The sequence below is a fragment of the Macrobrachium nipponense genome, chromosome 17 (genome assembly GCF_015104395.2).
Source record: "Macrobrachium nipponense isolate FS-2020 chromosome 17, ASM1510439v2, whole genome shotgun sequence".
Classification (NCBI taxonomy): Eukaryota; Metazoa; Arthropoda; class Malacostraca; order Decapoda; family Palaemonidae; genus Macrobrachium; species Macrobrachium nipponense.
The window spans coordinates 58,597,541-58,620,040 of record NC_087210.1 but is presented as its reverse complement, the minus strand read 5'-3'; the positions used below and the strand labels follow the sequence as shown (position 1 = coordinate 58,620,040).

Genomic DNA, 22,500 nt, shown 5'->3' with positions numbered 1-22,500 from the left:
AGTAGTCTTCCCGAACTTTACCTATTGCGTGGTGCTGTACACTGACCTGACCTGGGGATAGGGAGGGAGAGGTGCTGGGACGGCCCAGCATAACATAGTGCATCTACATCTAACAAGAGCATGACTGTTCTGAAACATAAAGCATCTACATCTAATTACAAGAGCACGACTGTTCTGCCCAATTGCCCATCTCCCAGCTTGGCTTGGCAAGAGCCCTGCCTACTGGGAAGCAAACAATGAAGGAAGACACCTTCCTGGGATGCCGTGTCTCCCTGTTGGACGCCGGACGGTAGTATCCCAGGGGAGAGAGGCTAGAGACCCCTCTTTTAGGGTTCCATCATCTAGGAACCATTAGCCTCAGTTCCCAGGAGTGAGGGCCTTTTCTGGGGATGCTTGTGGTCTGGCAGGAACCTTACCAAGTGAAGGACTCCCCTTCAGGCCCATTAAAAGACATTGCAGAGGAATACCATCAGGAACACTTGGTCCCCATCCCCAAAATGAGGCCCATACCTAGGTATGCTTCCAAGCTTGGCAGCGCCCTGCCTTCTACCTCGATAAATGATATATAATAATACATGATCTGGCCAGCCAAAGCACAAAACGAAATAACAAAGGACATAACCTACATAACGTAAATCAAAGGAGCAGTTGGAAAAGTGCCAAGGAAAAAGGTTGCTAATACGTACTATAGAGATGGAAGGAGTATTTTGAGCAGCTACTAAACAACGAAATTGAGGGTCATAAGGGGTGATGGAAGTCTGAATTTTGTAATAGTTAATGAGATAAGGTAAACAACCGAGTGGACTAGCTGCGGCCACCTTAACCATGTTCGGACCCACCTTCAGAAAAAGTACTTTAACACGCTCTGACACCAGAGATGGGCACCAGTCACAAGTCATATCGAGGTGATGCCCCCATGACCTATGACTGGTGTAAAGGAGGGGTAAAGGCAACTCTGAGAGAGATAAAAGGAGTTTGTGAAAGCATGTGAGTGAAGGAATAGATATACTGTACTTTACGGAAAGCTGTAAATAGATGGCAAAAGTAGTGTGTAAACTACCGACAAGTTGCACCAAAGCGCAAACAAATATTAACAGCATTATTCAGCCATGGATGCATCGCATTTTGCCCCTGACCAATTCCGTGTATTGTTTGAATTTTTTGTTGACCATTTATTTGTTTCAGTAATTGTGAAATTTACTTTTCATTTTTTTCATTATGAAGGATTGTAAACAATGTTTTATCTTGATATGATGATTGGATTGAATTAAATATAGAATTTAGGCCAAGCACTGGGACCTATGAGGTCATTCAGCGCTGAAACGTTAATTGATTGTAAAAGGTTTGAAAGGTGTAACAGGAGGAAAACCTCGCTGTTGCACTATGAATCAATTGTTAGGAAAGGTTGGAAAGATGGAAGAGAGAATATGAAACGGGGTACAGTAAAAGGAATGAAAAGGGTTGCAACTAGGTCCCAAAGGCAAGCTGCAAAGAACTAGAAAGTAATGCCTACAGTGCACTTCATGGCCCCGTAAGTGCACCAGTGCTTGGCCTGAGAACTTAAATTTCATAAATCAGATACTGCAAGGTCATATGAATGTTCATATTTATATGTAAATGCATACAGAAGTGAAATGTCATAATTTACTTATAAATTTCTTGACAATCATATGAAGTGAAGATTGTAAATGAAAGAGAAACCATAATTTCCATATAATTTATTACAAATATGTACCACCGTAAGGCATTGGAATATATCTATTGAAAAACAGATTGAAATAAAACAGAAAATGGTTGGTGTGAAATTCTGCAAGTACAGTATATTATACTGGTACCAAAATACAAATAAATTCAAACAAAAATACACATTGAACCAAAAAAGTTCCATAAGGCCAATCCATGATAAAAACAATTTTCCTTCAAACAACAGAGAATGTTGCATGAGTTTAAAAAGTTTGAACTTAATTTTGACACTATACAAATATTGTTAGTCAAGCTGTAAAGTAATGTTTTTACTTTACTTGTGTGAAAATATATGTTAATCACAACAAAGAAATAGCATCTCTAATATCTACACGATCTGCTCCATCTCTCGTGCATAGTTAATCATCTGATGTGCTAATTCTTGTGATGGAATACTATCATCACTCTTACGCACTTCTTTCTTGAAATGTAGGTAACCATCATTGCCCACTTGCCATCCTCTCTGTCAGGTAAATGAAAATAGTTACAGGAATTTTCACAGTAACATATGCATTTAAATTCTAAAACCTGTATTTTTGCCTAAATGTAGATGAAAAGCATTAATACAATTAGTACTGTATAATTATGAATTCCTTGGATGACACATAAAATTATTCAGCAATGTATGAAATGGAATGAGTTTGAGAAATATCTATTGAATAGTGTAATTAGGCAAGATAAAATGGTAATCCTCATCAAATGAGACACATTTCAAAAATAATGATACAAAGTAATGGATCATAAAAAAACATAAATCCTAATAGCAACAATGTTATCATAAATTGTACACTTTTTGAATCTATTAGTCTGCAAAAGCTACAATAAACTTCAGAAAGAATTACAAGCATAAAATTTGTCATGCCACAATTATTCTTAGTGAAAAAAGGTAAAAATGTGGTACGTATATTCCTGCTTTCAGGCTAAAAACTAGTACAATGACTGTGCATTACAAAAATCCAGAATTATCCCTGTGCAGTTAAGTATTGCTGAATAGAATTAAGGTCAAAGGCCAAGCACTGGGACCTATGAGGTCATTCAGCACTGAAACAGATATTTAAAGGGGCAACAGGAAGAAAACCTCACAGTTGCAAAATGAATCAACTGCTAGGAGAGGGTAGAAAGAAAGATGGAAGAAAGAGAATGTGAAAGGAGGTACAGTACCAGAAACGAAAGGGGTTGCAGCTAGGGGCTGAAGGTATGCTGCAAAGAATCATAACTAATGCCTACAGTGCACTTCATGAGGTGCACAGATGGCACTACCCCCTACAAAGTTAAGTATATTATTAAACTTACCTGCTCACAATAGTGAAGTATTTCTTTAGTACTGGAGAGATACAGCATTTTCCCAATATCTTCTGGTCTGATGCGATCATAAGCATTCTCTACACAGTCTGCAATGTCCTCCCTAATGGTAGCTAATAACTCTTCAATAAAGAATTTGTAACCTTCTGCAGGTACTTCTCCTTTTGCTAGATATATCTGTTAGTGTAAAAAGATGAAATAAAATAGCCACTAGTTATATGAAGACTAAATATTAAAATATATATTAAAAATTTCATCCTTGAAACTATATACAGCATCCTTTACCATTTCATGAGTATGAGAAATGAGGTAGGCAGAACCAATACAGCTATACTTCATGTTTCTCAATTAGTTGTTAGTTATGGGATCAAACAATTTCTCATCAATCTTTCTATTTTCAATTATAGTTATTAATTATGGGAGTAAACAATTTCTCATCAGTCTTTCTATTTTCACTCTTCTGCTAAAAGATATGCCATCTGTTTTCTATCAAAAGTATCCTAAGTTTCCATGAAAACATGACTCTCGGTTAAGCAAACAACCTTATTTAAAAAAAAGAAAGAAAAAAAATCCCAGACAAAAAATGAGGTCCATGTCTCGAGTCTTTAGGTTTTCATGCACCCATACAAATATAAGTAGTTCACATTTCACTGTAACCACTTTATTTTATTGGGAGACAATGACAGGTATTGACACTCATGCTCATTAGTGTTGCCCATCTTACCTTGTTATATGCTCCTTCCATTAAATACTGCTCCATAGCAACAGGATGCCTTATATAAACATTGTCGGTTACTGCTGGGGGTGGCAGATGCTCTAGAGCTGTGTGGAACTCCCCAACTTTGTTTTGTGCAAGAAGACACAGCAGGTCCAGTCCTAACAGCTCATACATATAGGGGGATTCAGGTAACTGTTCCCTGCCAAGTAGGTCCATGCAGAGGTTAATCATGTGTATTATGAAGGTGAACTCAATCAGGCAATGTAACATAATCACTAAAAAAATAACTATATAGTACATAAAATTCATTACATAATGGAGTATATTTAAGTAGGAAAGAGCAAAATATTTTATCACAACTTGACAAAGAAAAACAAACTTATAAAGCTTTAATTAAAAGAAGATGCCATAGGAACTGGTTAATAATAAAAAAATCAGCTAATGGAGAGCTGCAAGTCCTGATATTTCATGAAGACCCAAAACAAATTTTTTTACCTCATCCTCCAAGGTAGAGATATAAATACATGTAAACTGCCATACAGCTCCATACATTTATATACAGTACTACTGGGAACTGAATTCATCATTATGGTATCTGCTGTTAATGACTATCGGCAAAGAACAATTTGTCCATAAACTATAAGTCATTTAATGAAATGGGGATCATGTATGCATGTGAAACTAATTAGCATGAAAACATCAATTCTGAGTTCGTTGATATGGAGACTGAAGATACAGTATTGTATTAAGTGGCCATAAATAACTGGCCCCCGAACACACAAAGATGTGAGCTTAATACCCTGACTGTATTCAAGATTGCTATCTAACTGCATTATAACTTACCTGTAATCCATATAATATATCTTAAGCATGGCAATGTATCTCTCAAATGATGGGATATTTTTTGTTGCAATACTCCAAAGAGCTCCAATTTCCAATGTGTTCCCTGGAAATATCAGGAAAACTTTAATTTAGAAGAGCTTTACATATACATGTAAGCTATAAATAGCATGGATGTTATCTTCATGTAAAATCTATTAAAATATGGAAAACCTTACCTAACTTTATTTGTACAGCATTAAGTGACAAGAACTGCAGTACAATTATGTACAATATATGTATTCATATCTAATAACATTTCAATTCCTCAAATTTAAAAACTAAGACTTGAGTAAAGCTTTCCACCAGTAAACACGATAAAAACTCTTAAGCATTTCTCATATACTACGTAGTACTGAAACCATATACAATTGTCTCACAATGAACAAAAGGCCATCTTTTAATGTATAAACAAAAACAACTGAATGTCATTCTTGGTAGATAAAACAAAATGTTTACATAACTTACTTGCAACCAATAACTCTTCTTTGGATACACTGTGACCCATGGATGGTAAGAACTGGAGCTTTGTTAATTCCACCTACAAGAATGATAAGATAAAAAATGTAAGTACAAAACACATAAATTGATCAACCATAATCTAGTTCATATGAATGTCAGCCATATCAACCATAATCTAGTTCATATGAATGTCAGCCATATTCTTTAAAAAACCACCATTACATTATCAAATATAACATATTGCTGCCACTGTAACAATTAAAGTGCATAAACTAACAACAATAATTTCAAAGCATTAACAGACAATGCTAAGATATTAAAAGCTATGGAGTTTGCTTTTCACAAAACTGAAAAAGATGATTCAAAACCTTTTATTTAATGAACATCCCATTCAAATAAGTCACCAAAAAATTTCAAAATAAGATTTCTGGTGTTGCAAAAAATATGGTTACCAGGAATTTTCTCATTCAATCAGAAACGTAACCTTTAAGGGGCAGGCTAAATATGTATCATGCACACCCGAAGACAGGGCAAACTTTAAGGTTAGCCAGTTTAAGAAAAAAAAAATCTTAAGTACTATACGCTGTGCCAAGGTAAGAGGGCTGGTCCCTTACAATTTTCAAACTGATATGCAAGGTTGTGTTAAGATGAATTCCACTTTAGGATTTATGGCACTCCAGGTCTGGTGGAGTTGAAAGGGTACACTGGATGCAAAGCCACCCAAGTCGGGTAAGACCCAGCACCCTAGGTTACATTAGGTTATGGAAAGTATAATTAAAATGCAACCTTATAATCTACTCTTTGACTTACAGCAATCAGGTAGGACCAAGCACTATAGGTGAGGTTAAGATTCATCTCTGCAGCTTACCTCGTGACATTTCTATTCTTTGCAATGTATTTTCTTTATACTGTTCATAATAGAGAACTATATAACTTTTTTTTACAAAGTACTATACTTCTAAGTGGGTTATGCAATTCAGACCATTTCCTGGTTATGCAATCCACTCATGATTTTCCCACAACCCTCAAAACCTTAGTTTCAAAATTTGGGGGGGGGGGATCCAGGCCCCCCAGCCAGGTCAGAGCACATCGCCCTTAGTTAGGTTAGATGTGGACCTAGGCTAGTATCATAGGAAAGGTAAGGTCTATGTATGAGGAACCTGTCCCGACCATCGATTGGTTAGCTATTGACAATAACTGTAAAAGGTTTACAACTAGCCTAAGGTAAAATACCGAATGGCAACCCTCCGTGGCTTTTCCGACCACAAGCCAAGGCACTGAAGAAAAAAATTCTTCACTTTGCCTTTTTATGTTTTATTATGAAAAAAAGATATAAAACATATCCTGCTTATTTATACAAATGAATTTTATTGAAATCCTTTATTTTTCTTCGTCAAAAATACTTTATATTAAGCTAGTGACGTGTTGTTTTCTAACATCACAGAAAACTATTCTACATCGGAAAATACACAATCTAATCATTAAATCATAAATAAAGTAAAAAAAAAATCAGATGAACTGCCTATGGTAACACTGCTGAAAGCCAATGTTGTGAAGAAAAAACGGCATCACTGCCCGGGATAAACTTTAGTCAAGAGCCAGCGTCTGTTGAAGCAACACCTCGAGACCTATACTTTCCTCTCAAAGTAATTTTTTTTTCTCCCAAGTCACAAATTAAGGCCATAGGTAGATTAACAATTTTCGGGAAAGTGGTCGCGCTATTCGGTATTTTATCCTATAACCCTAGCTAGCAGTAGCCTTGGGTATGTCTCGTTGAAGGCTTCCTGCATTACCTAGCTAGCCTAAGTCTACCATACCCTGTACGTTAGCTTGTAAACTGGCGTAAACTATCGACCTAGAGACTAGCCTACTAGGTACCTTGTGGCATTGATAAATTGATGGCTTAAAAGTTAGGTCCATTTTATGCTCTTTTGAGCTCACACTTGCCTAGGCTAGCCTAGTAGTAAGATACCGTGGAGAAACTGAGCACAATTGATCACCTTACCTTTATGTCTGAAAGATATTTTCCACATGCTTCAAGGTTTCTGTTCTTTTTAGACCATTCAGTCTTGAGCTTTTCATAAGCAGAGACGACGCTTCTAACGACGTTATCACGGCTCATTGTGACTGTGTAGGGAACTTCGTGGGTATGAAAGGATGACTGGCAAGGTACAATCTCTGCTTTGGTTGTCTGAAATTCCGGAGTTTGACACTATGTAGCGTTTCGGTAGAACATTCTGTGAGGCAGCCTGTAAAACAAAGTAATGTATTTCAGTACAGATGTAGTGTTAGAGTAGTAAGTATTCGTACATACCCAGTATGTACGAATAATATATATTACAAAAGCCATTGTTGATATATCTTAATCACTTTCACTATGGTTTTTGTACAGCCCTCCCCTGGAATTCCTCTATGGCGGGCATATTTTCAAAATACGTTGCTTCCTATATTTTATAATAATTATCTTTTAGTGTTTCTCATCAGTATCGTAGCTCCTGCTAAATAGGAGAATGTTTTTTTTTTAATTTGATTTCTTGTATGATCTTCATTTCAGGCGGCATTTTGTTGTAGTATAGTCATAGTGCGCAATGGTTAAATGTTCTTGCCTAACTTACAATTTGTTTTAGGTTCAAATAGCCTATACGCTTCACTTGCATGTCTGATCATAATAATATTTATCTCAGGTCTAAAGAAGCTTAAGCAGTTTCTCGGATATGTCGGCTCACCATAATTTAGTGCTTTAAAGACTGTAAGAAGCAAGTATTTTGTATTCCATTCTTACTTTTACAGGGAGCCAATGTACCTCAATTAGTGCTGGTGTTATTTTGTCATGGTAACGTAATCCTTTTATTAAGCTGGCTTCTCGATTTTGTACTCCTTACAATTTTCTTAGTAGCTAGTTAGGAGGAACATACATACTATGTACTATATAACGTTGCAGTAGTCGCGTAAGTGGTTACAAACATACAAATCGCTGCTTTCAGAGTAGTTCTACTTAAATATTTTCTAATATATGCAACGTTTCTTCTATACAGTTACAGGTTTTTACGATATTTAATATATGGTTTTTCATCGAGAATTTATTATCATTGCTGTTACAATGTTTATTTATGTCGAACCAGTTGTTATTCTTTTGAAGTGTTCATATTTTTGTAGTGCACCGTCAGATCCTAATAGCATACACTCAGTTTTTTGTTATTAAGTTTCAATTTCTTCATCGACATTCTTTTTTATATATATATAATTATTGCATCAGTTTTACTAATGACATCTTCTACTGTTTCGACATGAAAATAGAAACAGGTATCATGGCATACAATATACCTAACTTCTGCTTGTTTAGAATTCTAGATAATTCAAGTGTGTAAATGCCATAATTGCATTGGACCCAGGACGCTGCCTTGGGGCACTCCTCTTGTTAGGTCTTTTTTTCTGATTTCACATTTGATATCACTGTAACCTTCCTGTTTTCTAAGTAACTTTTGTTCCGTTTACGTATATCATCTTCGATGCCTACTGCTCTTAGGTCTTCAAGCAGCAGATTGTGGCCAACTGTGCCAAATCCTGCACTTGTGAAGCAAGGGCTTAATTAAAATCGAGAAATGGAAGAGTAATAAGTCAAGAAAATTGTTATGATTAAATACTAAGAGTTGGCAACAGGAGCACTCAGTTAAGATAATGAGCAACTTGAACTTATAGAAATTAATTCAACCAAAAAATTGTTATTAAGGCGAGCTACTCTGTATCACAAGGTGCTCATTATCTACTCAGAAGATAATAAGCACTTCGTGATACAGAGGAGCTTGTCTTAATACAAAGTTGAATTAATTTTCATATGTTAATTTTTTATCGTAGTTTAAATCTTGTAACAAGGTTAATCTGTTAATCTCTATTTCTGCGAGTGTCATAAGTTGATACTAGAATCCATACTCAGTTTCAATTCCACCCTTAGGTCGTAGTTGATAAACCTAACTTTGGGTCCTCGTAACTCTGGAAGTTAAGATCTGTGTCAACTGTCAACAAAACAATTCGGAACCGTTCACAGAAGTCTATTTGTAAATTTGGTGGTGTTCTTCGCGTGTACTAAGTTATTGTTTTACATTTGAACATGATTTAAAGTGTAGTTACGTATTGTGTATTGAGTGATGGAACAAGTGAACTGACATAGTATTATATTGGGAAAATAATTTACGATAGATCTCTATATCTATTACGGTTGATGTAATGTAAGTTATTTTAGGAATACCTAACCCAGCTAGGTACCTAACTTGGGCATACCTACTAGGGCTATCTTGGCCGTGACCTTACCGGTAATCTAGGCGTAATAGCTATAGCCTGTGTCTCAGTATGATGTTAGGTTATTAGGCTAAACTCAATACTACCATCTCGCCTCCCTGTCTATTAGGCTAGGTACCTAGCCTAGCTCTTAGTATGGGCTCCTGTAAGGGAGGTGGGTGCCATTAATGCACTGAACGCGGTGCACTGTAGGCATTATCTAAGGTTCTTTACAGCATCCCTTCGGCCCCTGCTTGCATCTGCTAGGTACCCTTTTCCAACAGTTGTTTCATAGGTAGGTATATTGTAACTGAGGTTTTCCTCCTATTAGCTAAGCCTGCACCTTTAAAACCTCTTTACTTTCAATTTCCCTTTCAATGCTGTATGACCCCATAGGTCCCAGTGCTTGGCCTTCAGCCTAAATTTCATAGTATTACCTATAATTCCAACTACACTCTGGTTATAGGCTATATACTGAGTAGCACATATGTTAGAGAAATTGGTTATAGGGCTAATGCAACAAAAATGTTTAGAAGAAAATTCGGTCTGCTTAGATATACTAGGTATACCTACATACCATTAAACCAAAGATACTTCTAATTTACTTATTCATTTTTGTTAAAATGTAGAATTTGATGAAGGCACTGCCTACAGGGATCCTGAGATACCATTGAATTATTTTAGATTTAAATTATTGCATGTTGGACTTGAAAATATATTTTTCCTATATTTTATTGTGTGCTTTGGGCATTTCTGACATTCATTTTAACATTGAGAAAGCTGGATTTTTTAGGGTAGTAAAGCACTAAATTATAGTGAAATGCAAAGACTGAATCCTACTTATGGTTCTCATTCAAATTAAAGTAAGTTTATGGAATATTTTTAAACTAATATCGTGCACTAAGGTAAGGACCTGGTACCCTAGGTTAAATTGAGTGAAGCATTGTTGGTTAGGTTACAACATGAAAATGACATTTTCAAGTCCAAAATGCAATAATGTCTTTTAGGTCAAATTTTATCAACTTCAATGTAAGTTACCTTTTCAATTCTACCGTAACCCATTCTATTCCATCCAAGTGTGCTGTATGATCCTATCTGACTCGTCTTAGATTGCTGTAACCTTTTTTTTTTTTATCGGCTAAGCTTATGCCAATATTTTTGGTATATGTATGGAAGTAAATACAATGCATGTATTGTATTCATATTCATAATTCTTTCCAACAGGTAAGTTGACATCCCAAATGGTTTTGCAATCTGGATGTCATTCCTGGCAACTTGGGGTTACTTAATATTACTAGTTATATTTTAATTCAGGCTTATGTATTTAATAAATTATACAGTTTTATTTTATGATGAAGCCAATTCAGATTTACCTAAATTAGTTTATTGAGACCACTGAGTCCCATTTCTAGACTTTTATAGGTCTCGCCCAAAGCATTAACTATTAAATGAAAGGTGAAAATTGGAGCAAGGTGAAGAAGTAAAAGACACAAAGCACTGCAGCTGTTGGTAGAAGGACACTGCATTGAACCTATAGTAATGTCTTCAAAATGCCTCATAAGGTTTAGTGTAGATGGTACACTATGATGGTTAATGCAGGAAAAACCAGGAACTTTATGCTTTGTTTGGTCTTGGTACATTTTGTATAATTTTGGTAAGTTGTGAGCATTTCTGTTTCACCCAGGCAATGATTTCAAATGCTTTTAGTCACTCCAGAGATGACAAATCAAATGTTTGTAGGTTGTTAGAAACCAGGTTACTGGTCCTTAAAAGAAATTGCTGTTTATTTCACATTTTGACACATGATATACAATACTCAAGGATATCCTGACCTCCATTGACTTCAGTATACATATTTTTACCTGACCTCATTGACTTCAGTTTACATACTTGTTTTTATTTAATGCTAACAGTAAGTCATACGCTCAAAAGACTGCCAGTTTCCTTATTGAATGACACACAGATGGCACTCAAACGTTTGTGGATTTGCTTACAACAAAAACCCTCCATAGGGGGATGTTGCAGTTAGTGTAACTGTACCTCATGCTATGCACTGTAGGCATTACTGAAGGTTCTTTGCAGCATCTGTTTGGCCACTAGCTGCAACCCATTTCATTCCTTTTTTTGTACCTCTGTTCATACTCCATTCTCTTTCTTCCATCTTAACTTTCCATGCTCTCTTAATGATTGTTTCACTGTGTAGTTGTGAGGTTTTCGTTATACCTTTAAAATTTATTTTACTCTTTAATTCATCTTTCAGTGCTGAATGACTAAATAAGTCCCAATGATTAGCCTTTGGCGTAAACAAATACAGTACATACAGTTTTAGGAATATTCCGAGGGCAATAAGTTGGGACAATAGTGAAAATTCTGTGTTAAATTTTCCAAAGGGTTATTTTCCATGATTTTAATGCTCTTTAACTTTTGATAATAATATTTCTTGAAAATACAAAATTTGATTACGTAAATGGGTTTTATGGAGTATAATACAGCTTGCTGTTGATATCTTAAAAATAAGGTTATAGAACTTGTTTTTTTAGTTTTGAGAAAGCACCAAATGATATAAGTAGAAATATCTGTGGGCTACTAAAATGATGGGAAAAAACTTATCTGTAATTTCTAGGTTATAATCTGTACCTGTGGGGCACAGAAATACGTAGTTCTAAATTTTTATCTGTACCTGGGAGATATAGAAATCAGAATTATATTAAATTTGATATTTTTATACCTATGAACACAGTTTTCAGGAAGTATATGCATGCATTATGTATCAGAGGTTTATAATACAACGTCTAAAGTATTGTTCGAAAGTAAAGGTGAGATATGAAGCATTATCATTGTGTGAATCGCGAAACTTTTATTGTGGAGTGGTTAATAATAGCACAAGTGGGAAAAAAATGAAACCAAAACTGAACTATGAATATTTGTGTGACCCTCAGAATTTGAGTCATATAGAAAAGTTAACTCTCTTAAGAAAAGGTGTAGGAGATATAAGAAAGATTATTGATTTGTATAACAAGATGAAAAGTCTTCCAGCTGATGCACAAGAGAGGGAACTGTTAGAAGAAGAACTGGAGAAAGAAGCTTCTTTGATCCCAAATGATGCAAGTCCTCACCTGTTTGAATATGGTGAGGAGCCAAGACTTATTGAATTTGTTAATAAGAAGCCTGAATTTGATTTTGAACCCAAAGAACTGCATGAAATTGGCCAGAAACTAGATATCCTCCGCACAGAAAACCTTGGTCTCCTGAATGGATCTCGCAGTTATTTCTTCAGAGGAGCTCTTGCTGACTTAGAGCAGGCACTTATAAGGTACAGTATGCTATTCTGGAGTTGTTAAAAATTGTTTTGACTCTTGTTAATTTTTGGGAGAAAAAAGTTGGAATCCCAAGAGAACAGCATTTTAGGTTTATACCAAATTTCTTGTAAGGATTGGTTACAGACCTGTACATCGTCAGTTGAGAATCAATTTTATTCATTTATTATTTCCCAAACTTCAAGTTTTAAGAAAATGATTTTACTTTTTACCTGATATTTTTAGTTCTTAGAATTGATACTGGTTGATGAAATATTTCATAGTTGCAATAACAAGGGCATGTCCTTACAAAAGTATTTTAGTTGTTGACAGATAGTACAGGATATCAAAATGTGCTAATTTTAGCTTACATTGGAGTGAACACTTCCTTTCGAGTTTCCTTATAGCATATAGATGGTAACCTACTTGTGTTAGATGAGAGAATTGTTAACATTCTCTCAGTGCATATCCAGTCAATAAAAGGAGCACCTCATCTTCTACTACATCGCAAACTTCGTGTTGTTTTTTTTTATTACCTTGTATTTATTAGTTGTACTCTCTCTTTCCATGTTTTCTCTTTATTTACTCATCCTTCAATAACAAAGTTACTGTATAATTATCTCTACTTTATCATTATAAATTTCTATTTCTATACTTGCCATACATCTGTCTATTGTACAGCCTCTTTGATAAGAACATGCAATATAAGAGAAATGAGCCAGGTGGTCCAAAGACCTGTGAGAAATTTGTGTAAGACACATATAGGTAAAACAAAAGGAAGGATCAGGATAGTGGTTTTCATTTAGCCTCTGTGCAGACAGAAGGTTCATTTGTAACAGGTCCCTTTTGTATGATATTTACTATTTATGTCAATGTGTATGTGTGATCATGTAAACCCATGGGTGGTACCTGGTTCATCCAGTGCTCTCATTATACACATACACAATTCTCAGATTGTGCACTTGATTTAGAGGGTCGTACATGGAAGGTCACTGCATTACAATACAAGTAACCTGGCGAGCCAAATGTAATGCATGTGATCATGCAGATACTGGGTGTTCCTGTTTTGTCCAAAACTCCTATGTGTATGTACGTAATACCATACTTGAGCAAGTACTCTGCTACAGTTTCCATTAGTTCAGTTTCAACCAAACAGATGAAAGTATGCAGGATTGCTTACCATGATTTCAACCCATCACATTGATGAGTATACTCTAGGGTGCACCCAGGTGGCAAGGCAGTCATGACTGCTGTAGTTGCTGCTTGCTGCTGCTGGTGGATCAGATTGCCAAACTGTTGTGTAGATAAGAAAATTCCCTTTGCTCCAGCAGATCGAGCAAACTGCTTTCCCATCCTTGACATGCCAGAGGATGCTCTACAAGTACTATTCTTCCAGTGAGTGTTTGCTGAGAGTAGTCTCGCCATTTATGATTTCTGAGGAGTAAAGTAGAGGTGGCAGTTGAGAAGAGGTGTTCTAATAGCCAGGACATCTTGATCCACTATACAGTCTCCTTAAAGTCCTCTGGTATTAAGGGAACCACAGCCAACCTTCTGGATGCTGCCCCTTCTGTGTCCCATGTCAGCCAGGGCCTCCCCTCCAGGAAACAGAGACATGGAACCCAGACTTTTCCTCGGGAAGGATTAGGAGTCTTTCCAGTCCTTATGGCTTTCCCTTCCAGCTCTGGACAGGAATGGAGGAAGGGGGAGAAGAGAGGAGAAGGATGCTGAAGGTGGCAGTTCCTCTCCAGCTACTGTAAATAGGGGATGACCTTCATGCCATTGGGCAATGAGGCAGGGATGGGCCCTGTGTAGTCTTTGTCCTTCAGAATGGTTACAGATTATCTTTCAAGAACCAACCCTCTTCCACATCTCATTTAACTGTAGTGGGTTAATGTGGCTTTCCTTAGCAATGCTTCAGGGCATACATCCCTGCCTACACAAGTTAGTGTACAAGAAACTTTTACTTTGACAGGCAACTCTTCTAGTAGAAGGGCATTCTGAAATAAAGCCAGTGGGTAGAAGGGACTCTATCCTTGGTAGGTAACCTTCTTAGAGATGGTCTCTTGATACAACCCTTGTTTGTTCATGAAACTTACCTGTCAGATATATATATAGCTGTATTTTCTGAAGTCCGACAGAATTTTAAAAACTTCCGACACACGCAGTGGTCGGCCAGGTGGTTAGTACCCATTCCCGCCGCTGGGAGGCGGGTATCAGGAACCATTCCCATTTTCTATTCATAATTTTTCTGTCGCCGGTGCTGAAAACACCTGTTTTCAGTACCTCCGTCTTAGGATTTTGGAAACTTCATTGCCGCTAAGTATCCTAATTGTCTTTTGATTTATTTACTTGGATTTGTGGCTAGGCATACGCTATCTTAAATTGATTTGAATTTGATTCATTTTTGCATAAAATATCTGAATCTAGTTAGGCTAGTTTCAGACGGGGTTGTCTGCAAAGATAGGGTGTGGCTACCGAAAGCTTCGGTAGATCCGCACTTGGTATGTACGAGGGGTATGGGTCTTGCTTCTTTGTTGAGATTTGTCATGTAAGGAGTGTGAGACTTTGTCTATTCCGTAAGGAAGACGTATGATTCGTATGTACGCAATTAATCAGTAAACATGTCTAATTCCGTAAGGAAGACGTATGATTCGTATGTACGCAATTAATCAGTAACAAAAGTCAGGGTAGTGAACCTGCTAACCTTCCTGTAGACTTTATTTTGCCTAACCCTGTAGTATGGCCTACGGGCTATGAATATGTCTACGAGAGGTGCTCGCTCTCCTTCATTGCTGTGAAGTGCTACTTCTGTAATTGTTACTCCTAACCCTGCAGTGTTGCCTTCGGGCCCTAAGCAGTGTCTGTAGAGGAATTGCCCTTTCTCTGATACTCTTTCGATTCGTAACTTAGAATCGAAAGTGCTTGCTTTAGAGAGTAAAAGTGAAGTGCAGAAGTGCAGTGATACCCTTGTGTAGTGGAGGGGTGCGTCAGATCGGCCTCGTTTCGCTCCTTAGGCCGGGACCTCTGCTTGACTCCCAGGACCCGGGGAGGGAGCATGTCGAAAGCCTAAGGAGGGTTACAAGGAACCCCCACCGATCTGGCGTGCCTTCGGCAGTTTCTGATGAAAATCCCCAGACTGCCAAAGTGCGTGCGCGTGCACGAATCCTGAAAGATTGCTTCTCGTCCTCGAAGCGTCCTCCCCGTGCAGGGGTGAGCTTTCGGAAGGACTCGCGCCCTCTAAATAGAAGCTTTATAGAAGAGGACGCTTCACGTCCTCTCTCTCTCTCTCTCGTTATGCGTTTCAGTGAGAAGTAAGAAGGCGAACGTCGCCTGAACTCGTGTCCGTCTTTCCACCGAGAAATACGTAAAAGAAGTCATAGTAGCAGGAAGCTTTTGAGAGCGGACGCTCGGATGGACTCCAGGCGCGCGCGGGTGCACGCCAAGCGCGCGCCAGTGGACGCCGAGCGCGCGCTCCAGTGGACGCCGAGCGGCTCACAGTAGACGCCAAGCGCGCGCAGTGGACGCCGAGCGTGCACCAGCGCACGCCAGGTGTATCGCCTGGCTGAACGTTTCTGTTGAACTCTTCAAGCTCTTGTTTCAGATTTGGGCCTAAAGAATTTTTACCTCCTACCTTCGGTGATACCTTCTACCTCACCTGCAAAGAATGTGAAGTAGGCAGTGCTTCGGAGGAAGCTTAAAGTGAACAGACAACTTCTTCGAAACCCAGCAAGACATCGGGTTTCGTGAATTCAAGAGGTCTCTGTCAATTAATATTGCTTTTCGCATAGGTGGATGGAGTTAAGGAAAGGTCAAGGGAAGATCTCGTTTGCTCTACCGCAACCTTTGCCATTCTGCCAATAAATTTAAGTTGCCACTACCGCAGTCAAGACTTTGCGATAAGGCAGTTACGGGTTATGTAAGGCTCGATGTCCTGCACGTCAGGACTCTCGGCAACGTTCAGTAGGATTCTTGCAAAGGCACTCATCAAAAGGACGCTCTTCAGGAAAGCGCAAGACAGGACTTCCTTTGCCATACTGCCAATAAATTTTAAGCTTTAGCAGGCATTAGTTGTGATACGGGAGAGGAAGCTGGTTGGAGAGTTTCTTCCTCTTCCCAGGATAATTTTGCAAGCTTTTTAGCCCATCTGAAAGGGTTTTTCAGATGAAAGATTTTGTTAGTTTCTAGTCGGGACTACGCTGCCGAATTGAACATCGTCGTTCTACCTGCCGTAAGCCCAGTCTCTTAACAGGATTCTTGCCCCTTCCTCGTTTGAGACGGGAATCGGAAAAATTAAATGCTCGACTTCCTGGATTACGTTTTGTCAATTCAGTGACTTTCCCCATTGACAATATACTTTTCGTTTTGTCAGTAAGTGGGTATCCCCTCATTGACAAAATATCTCTTTGTCCCGTAAATGGGTTAGTTCTCATTGACAAACATCTCATTAACTTGATATTGCGTAAGCGAATAAGCTCTTATTGACAAGATTCGGAAGAGCTCTCATTCGTCATTCGCAGACTCGTACAAGAAACAGACTTGTAGACTACATCAATGAACGCTTATGTCCAATAAACATAAGAAGCTTGAGCGGACTGCTTCGATTCTCTTAAGTTTTGTTCATGAAACTTGCCTGTCAGATATGTATGTAGCTGTATTTCCGAATTCAGCTATATATATGTCTGCCAGGTAAGTATGAACAAACTTTATTGTGATATAATTTCATATTTTGCCTTGCTTTTTTTTTTTTTTGTTTTTTTTACTTCTGGTTGGTTCAAGTCACATACGCTTGCTGTAGTTACCTCTTCGGATGGCAACCGAGAGGTCTATTGTCTATTTTAAGGACATTTAATCGTTACTCCCTGCAGCCTTCTAGGAGTTTCCGATTTATCTTTTACCGTTGTATGGTAGTGTTCTGACGACACAAACGCATCTATATTTAGCGTTTTCTGTTTCGCTTAAATATACCAGCTTGAGAGTCTTTCTGCTCAAAAAATAACGGACCTATTTCTTCGTAGAATAGGGTAGCTGGCAACCCAGACATAAAGTTAAGAGACGACGTTCGTAAGCTGCTGGCTGCTGCTGTCACGCTGTGTCTGTCCTCCAGTCCAACCGAGCCAGTAACAGATCGTGCGCTGTCATGCGCTGTAGGTTACGTCTCTCTCTCCTGCGGGATTGACTGACTAACCGTATCTCTGTGCTGACGGTTACGTCTCTCCTGCGGGGGATTGACTGACTACTGTATCTCTGTCCTACAATCACGGACTTTAGCCTAAGATTGAGGGGATTTCTTACGTGAATGAATAAAACGTTGCATTCGTTTTGGCCTTACTAGTTCAACAGTTATCTCTTAATCCTTTCGGTGCTCGTTACCGCACGGTATGGAACTACGAGTCTACCGCAACATTGCACTTTTGATTTGCTCTCCTGCTTAGGCAAAGCGCAGCCTTATTAGGGAAGTAAGCATACTCGGGGAGGGAATGGATGAGCTTGCTGGGGACCATTTCCTTCCTGAAGAAGTTTGTTTCCCCGAATAGACTGCAATTCAGACCACAGTTTTTTCCTACCGGGAAACTGAAATATTATTCTAGATCTAGGAATGATTCTGAACATCTCTCAGTGCGTCTATCACCTGAGGTGATAGAAAGAAGGTGCCGGACATCTGGATAGGGTTTCAGATGTCCTGGATCTTAATCTGAAAGAAGTAAAAGCGATTCGGTAGTCCCTCCAGTCCTCGAAACGAGTTTTTGGGAACCAGTGGTCCAGATCAACTCTGATATTCCACAGCTCTCTCATATCTTAAGAAGTATCTTCTCTCGGTCCTTGTTCGAGTTTACGAGAAAGAGCCTATTATAACAACAGGCGTAGAATGTAACGATCCTCTACAGGTTCGTTACAGGATTGCAAAAGTCCGTACGAATCGTCTCGATTGACGACAGCAACTATTCACTTCCGAGTGGAATCTTTCTTTAGAAGTAAGTTGAGAGTTGTGTAGACTTTAGGGACGCCCTTTCATTCTTCTCTTCGATATGTTGAGGACGAAGAGGCTTCTTCTCTGCTCCCTTATTCTCGATCCGGGATCGGTACCATTAAACGCCATCCTATGATATTGAACGGGGATGGATGTTTAGTCTCTTTTCCCCTTTTTCAATCGCTTAGGAAATGTAATAAGAGGATTTATGACGTCACAGGGAGCGACAATGACGCTGATCGCCCCATGTTGGCCTTCAGGATCCTGGATTCACAGAGGTCACATACTTCCTAGTTCACTTTCCAAGGACCTTTTCCGAGAGAGTCGGTCTACTCTAACTCGAAAGGTACCTATAACCTCTCCGCTCTGAGTCTGACTACGTTCAGACTATCGAGATGTTGACAGGAATAAGATTACCGTCTTCCATTTCCGTCTGAAGAATGGGATAAGCTGGCAGTCACAACTATTAAAGAATATTCAAATATGTTGTTGACGGCCTTTGGGCTCAGAGATTTGCGTCTGTCAAACAACAAAGCCCTTCACGATCTTTGAGTTCTGTGGAATCTCGAAACTCGCTCACCATCTACTTTTTGTCTCACCTGTTTTCTCGGAGTCAGACACTCGTGCGAGATCAGGCGACATATAGTAGCCCTGAGTTTCTTGTTGACGAAGTCGGTTGCGTTTATACACCCCCGATGATCGTGTAACATGAGACCAGGTTGGACTGTCAGCATTCTTCCTTCGGGACTGAATCGCCTTTTTGCTCCTCGCTCCTTTCTCCTGGCACCAGAAGCTCGAGTCAGGAGTTGATTCGCTGACGACGTTGGGTTGCGTTGATACACCCCCAAGGTTTGCTTAGATTGAATCGCCCAGGCAGTCCAGACACTCATCCTTCAGCGAAGAATAGTGCCTTATGGTCTTCAGGGTACAGCCTTGCTGTCCTTGATTCGTCTGACTGGTCGGTCACCTGACTTTAGTACAGACGGACTGACTGTGCATGTCCAGATCGAAGCTTTCAATATGGAACTTAGACATAGTCTGAAGTTCTTGATGTCAAAGCATTCGAACCTCTCCTACCTGTTAACTTCTTGCATGTGATCAGGAAGGCCTTCTTCTAACCACCCTAGATACGACAAAGAGGGTTAGTGAAATTTTAAGCCATCGTCACAAGTTTTGGCTTAGAGAACACAAGGCGGTGTGCTCTCTAAGCCTTCCGTTGTGGCCTAAGAATGGAAACCCGTTTTGTCCTTGGGCCAGGAGCTTGGAAGCAAGGATGGCACAAGTTAGTGGGCAGGAGCCAGAGAGAGTCCTGTGCCCTGTCGGGTCTCTCAAGTTTTATCTACTTAAAACTCAAGAAAGTCGAAGTCATTCGGGCAATCTGCAGTGTTCCGAAAAAGACCAGACTTGCCCATATCGAAGAACACCCTGGGTTTAGTGTTAAGGAGTTCTTTCAAAAATGCTCCTTCATGTGTTTGCACAAAGATTTGAAATCTTTTTATCTGAATGCTCACGAGGTGAGGGCGCGGCCTCGGAAGCATTTCAACAGAGCATGGCACTCAGCAACATCCTGAGTACCATGTTTTAGCGAAGCAACTCTGTGTTCACTTCACACTCCCTGCGAGATGTGAAGATGGCATATGAGATCTGCTGCTCGCTAGGGCCATACGTGTCTGCAGACACAATCTTGGGGGCAAGAAGTACCACTCATCCTATCCTGTAGAAAATGGTTAGGAAGAGCTCTTAATTTAGTTGTTGAGTCGCCGACAACGGCGACTTCTTAACTCTTAAGCCTTAGTTAAAACACCTTAACTTTGGCTAGGTTGGTCAGGTGGTGATATATATATATATATATATATATATATATATATATATATATATATATATATATATATATATATATATATATATATATATATATATATATATATATATATATATATATATATATCTTCTTAGCCCTCATGGTATGGTCAATATGGTCTAGTCAGGTTGTGGTCTCGCCCTGTTGACAGATCATCTGGAGTGCACCAGCTATATAGGTCTCTACCTCGGCTGGCACTCTAGTAGCACAAGCAGACTTACGTGGCAGTAACCACGAAGCCAGCTATGCTAACAAGTGGAACCAAGATGTAAATCATCTGCATGCATTTGTTTCCCAAAATCCTTCTATTCTGTCCCTTCCCACCTCCAAAGGTGGGATTCAGCTATATATATATCTGACAGGTAAGTTTCATGAACAAAATGATATTGTTATGATACAATAAAGTTTGTTCATACTTACCTGGCAGATATATATAATCAAGTACCCACCCACTTCCCCTCAGGGGACAGTGGAAATAAAAATTATGAATAGAAAATGGGAATGGTTCCTGATACCCGCCTCCCAGCGGCGGGAATGGGTACTAACCACCTGGCCGACCACTGCGTGTGTCGGAAGTTTTTAAAATTCTGTCGGACTTCAGAAAATACAGCTATATATATATCTGCCAGGTAAGTATGAACAAACTTTATTGTATCATAACAATATCATTTTTCCAACCTTGGACTGTGCAATAGCCATTGTACTGTGGCTTTTCATGATCCTGGGTTTTGAGTTCACTTGCCTGAGAGTACAATTTATCCTCTTTTTCATTCCCTTTCTTGTTTTTATGAAAGGTATATAGGACAGGCAGATGGGAAAGCGGAAGGTGCTTGATGGATTATGGTGGAAGTGCCGTTGTCTTTACCTAATCTTTTCCTTCTGAGCGCTTCATTTCTAAATCCATCCTGACTTGTCCTTCCCAGCTGTTGTGGCCAACCTAGCAGATTTCTTTTGCTTTACAAGGTGTACCAGCCCCACCTTGTTGACTTGTTGCTTCCGTCACTTTTCTTTCAAGGACATTTGGTGATGTTTTTTATACTCTCAACAGAATTTTTGTAAATAATGTAAATACTCTTGTTGTTGTTGGTATTGTTTATTGTTCTGTTGATTTTTACAATGTTACTTTTGTTGTGAGTTTGTTTATTAGTTTTGATGCTGATTGTAGGTTGTTAATTTTAATTCTTTCAGGAGACATTTAGCTGAACCCTGGGCTTGTTACTCATTACAGCAAGAAAAATTGCAAAGCACTTTACTCAAATATTTGGGGCTTAAGGTAAAATTTTCTTCATCTCCAGAGTTGTGCCTGTAACCTAGATTTGTTGTTTTTATTTGAGACTATTGTAAGTAGTAGCAAGTCAAAGGTCGAGTTTTTAATCCCAGGGTTTGATGCCATTGACTTTATCATTGTAACATCCCACAATTGCAAGGTATGGCTGTATACTGTAAGTCTGAACGACCTATTTTATTGTCAGAAAAATTAGGATGTTATATATGTATTATATATATATATATATATATATATATATATTTATCATATATATATATATATATATATATATATATATATATATCATATATATATACATACAGTGGACCCCCTGTATTCGCGTTCTCCAGATTCGCGGACTCACACATTCGCGGATTTCTCTGGGGAACGTTTCCCTGCATTATTTGCGGAAAATTCGAGCATTCGCGGTATTTTTTCTATGATAAATATCCACGAATTCCTGGTTTTTTTGATGAATTTCATCATAAAATGCACTTTTTGTGATAAAACTTAAAAAACCATGTAGGAAAATTTTTAGTGGGTTTTTCTTGAGTTTTAACTAACAAAATAGGCTGTTTTTATCATTTTTATAGGGGTTCCAAATATTTGTTGTGGGTTCCTAACTATTTCACACGTGGGGTCTGGTACGCATCCCCCGCGAATACGGGGGGGGACCACTGTTTATATATATTAATAAAGATATAACTAAAATTATTATATATAGTAATA

General features: G+C 38.5%; 2 protein-coding genes across 8 annotated transcripts in view; one reads left to right on the top strand and one right to left on the bottom strand.

Annotated features, from left to right (window-relative positions):
• Positions 1 to 1,703: 1,703 nt before the first annotated feature.
• Positions 1,704 to 7,310, bottom strand: LOC135196267 (26S proteasome non-ATPase regulatory subunit 8-like). The gene is made up of 6 exons (XM_064222971.1): positions 7,110 to 7,310; positions 5,111 to 5,183; positions 4,607 to 4,709; positions 3,770 to 3,962; positions 3,037 to 3,222; positions 1,704 to 2,206 (listed from the first exon to the last, which is right to left on the bottom strand). Exons 1-6 carry the CDS (start codon positions 7,224 to 7,226, stop codon positions 2,072 to 2,074), a joined length of 807 nt encoding a protein of 268 aa, XP_064079041.1. The 5' UTR covers positions 7,227 to 7,310; the 3' UTR covers positions 1,704 to 2,071.
• Positions 7,311 to 9,014: 1,704 nt separating this feature from the next.
• The window catches only part of LOC135196264 (serine--tRNA ligase, mitochondrial-like), a 44,855-nt gene continuing 31,369 nt past the window's right edge, over positions 9,015 to 22,500 (top strand). Inside the window, exons 1-2 of one of the 7 annotated variants that reach the window (XM_064222962.1) lie at positions 9,015 to 9,151; positions 12,120 to 12,692. In XM_064222962.1, coding sequence (XP_064079032.1) covers positions 12,145 to 12,692 — 548 coding nt within the window. In that variant the 5' untranslated portion in view covers positions 9,015 to 9,151; positions 12,120 to 12,144. Of the gene's footprint in view, positions 9,331 to 10,529; positions 10,604 to 12,119; positions 12,693 to 22,500 lie in introns of those variants that run through there. The other 6 variants (XM_064222960.1, XM_064222965.1, XM_064222963.1 and 3 more) reach the window with 6 other exon arrangements.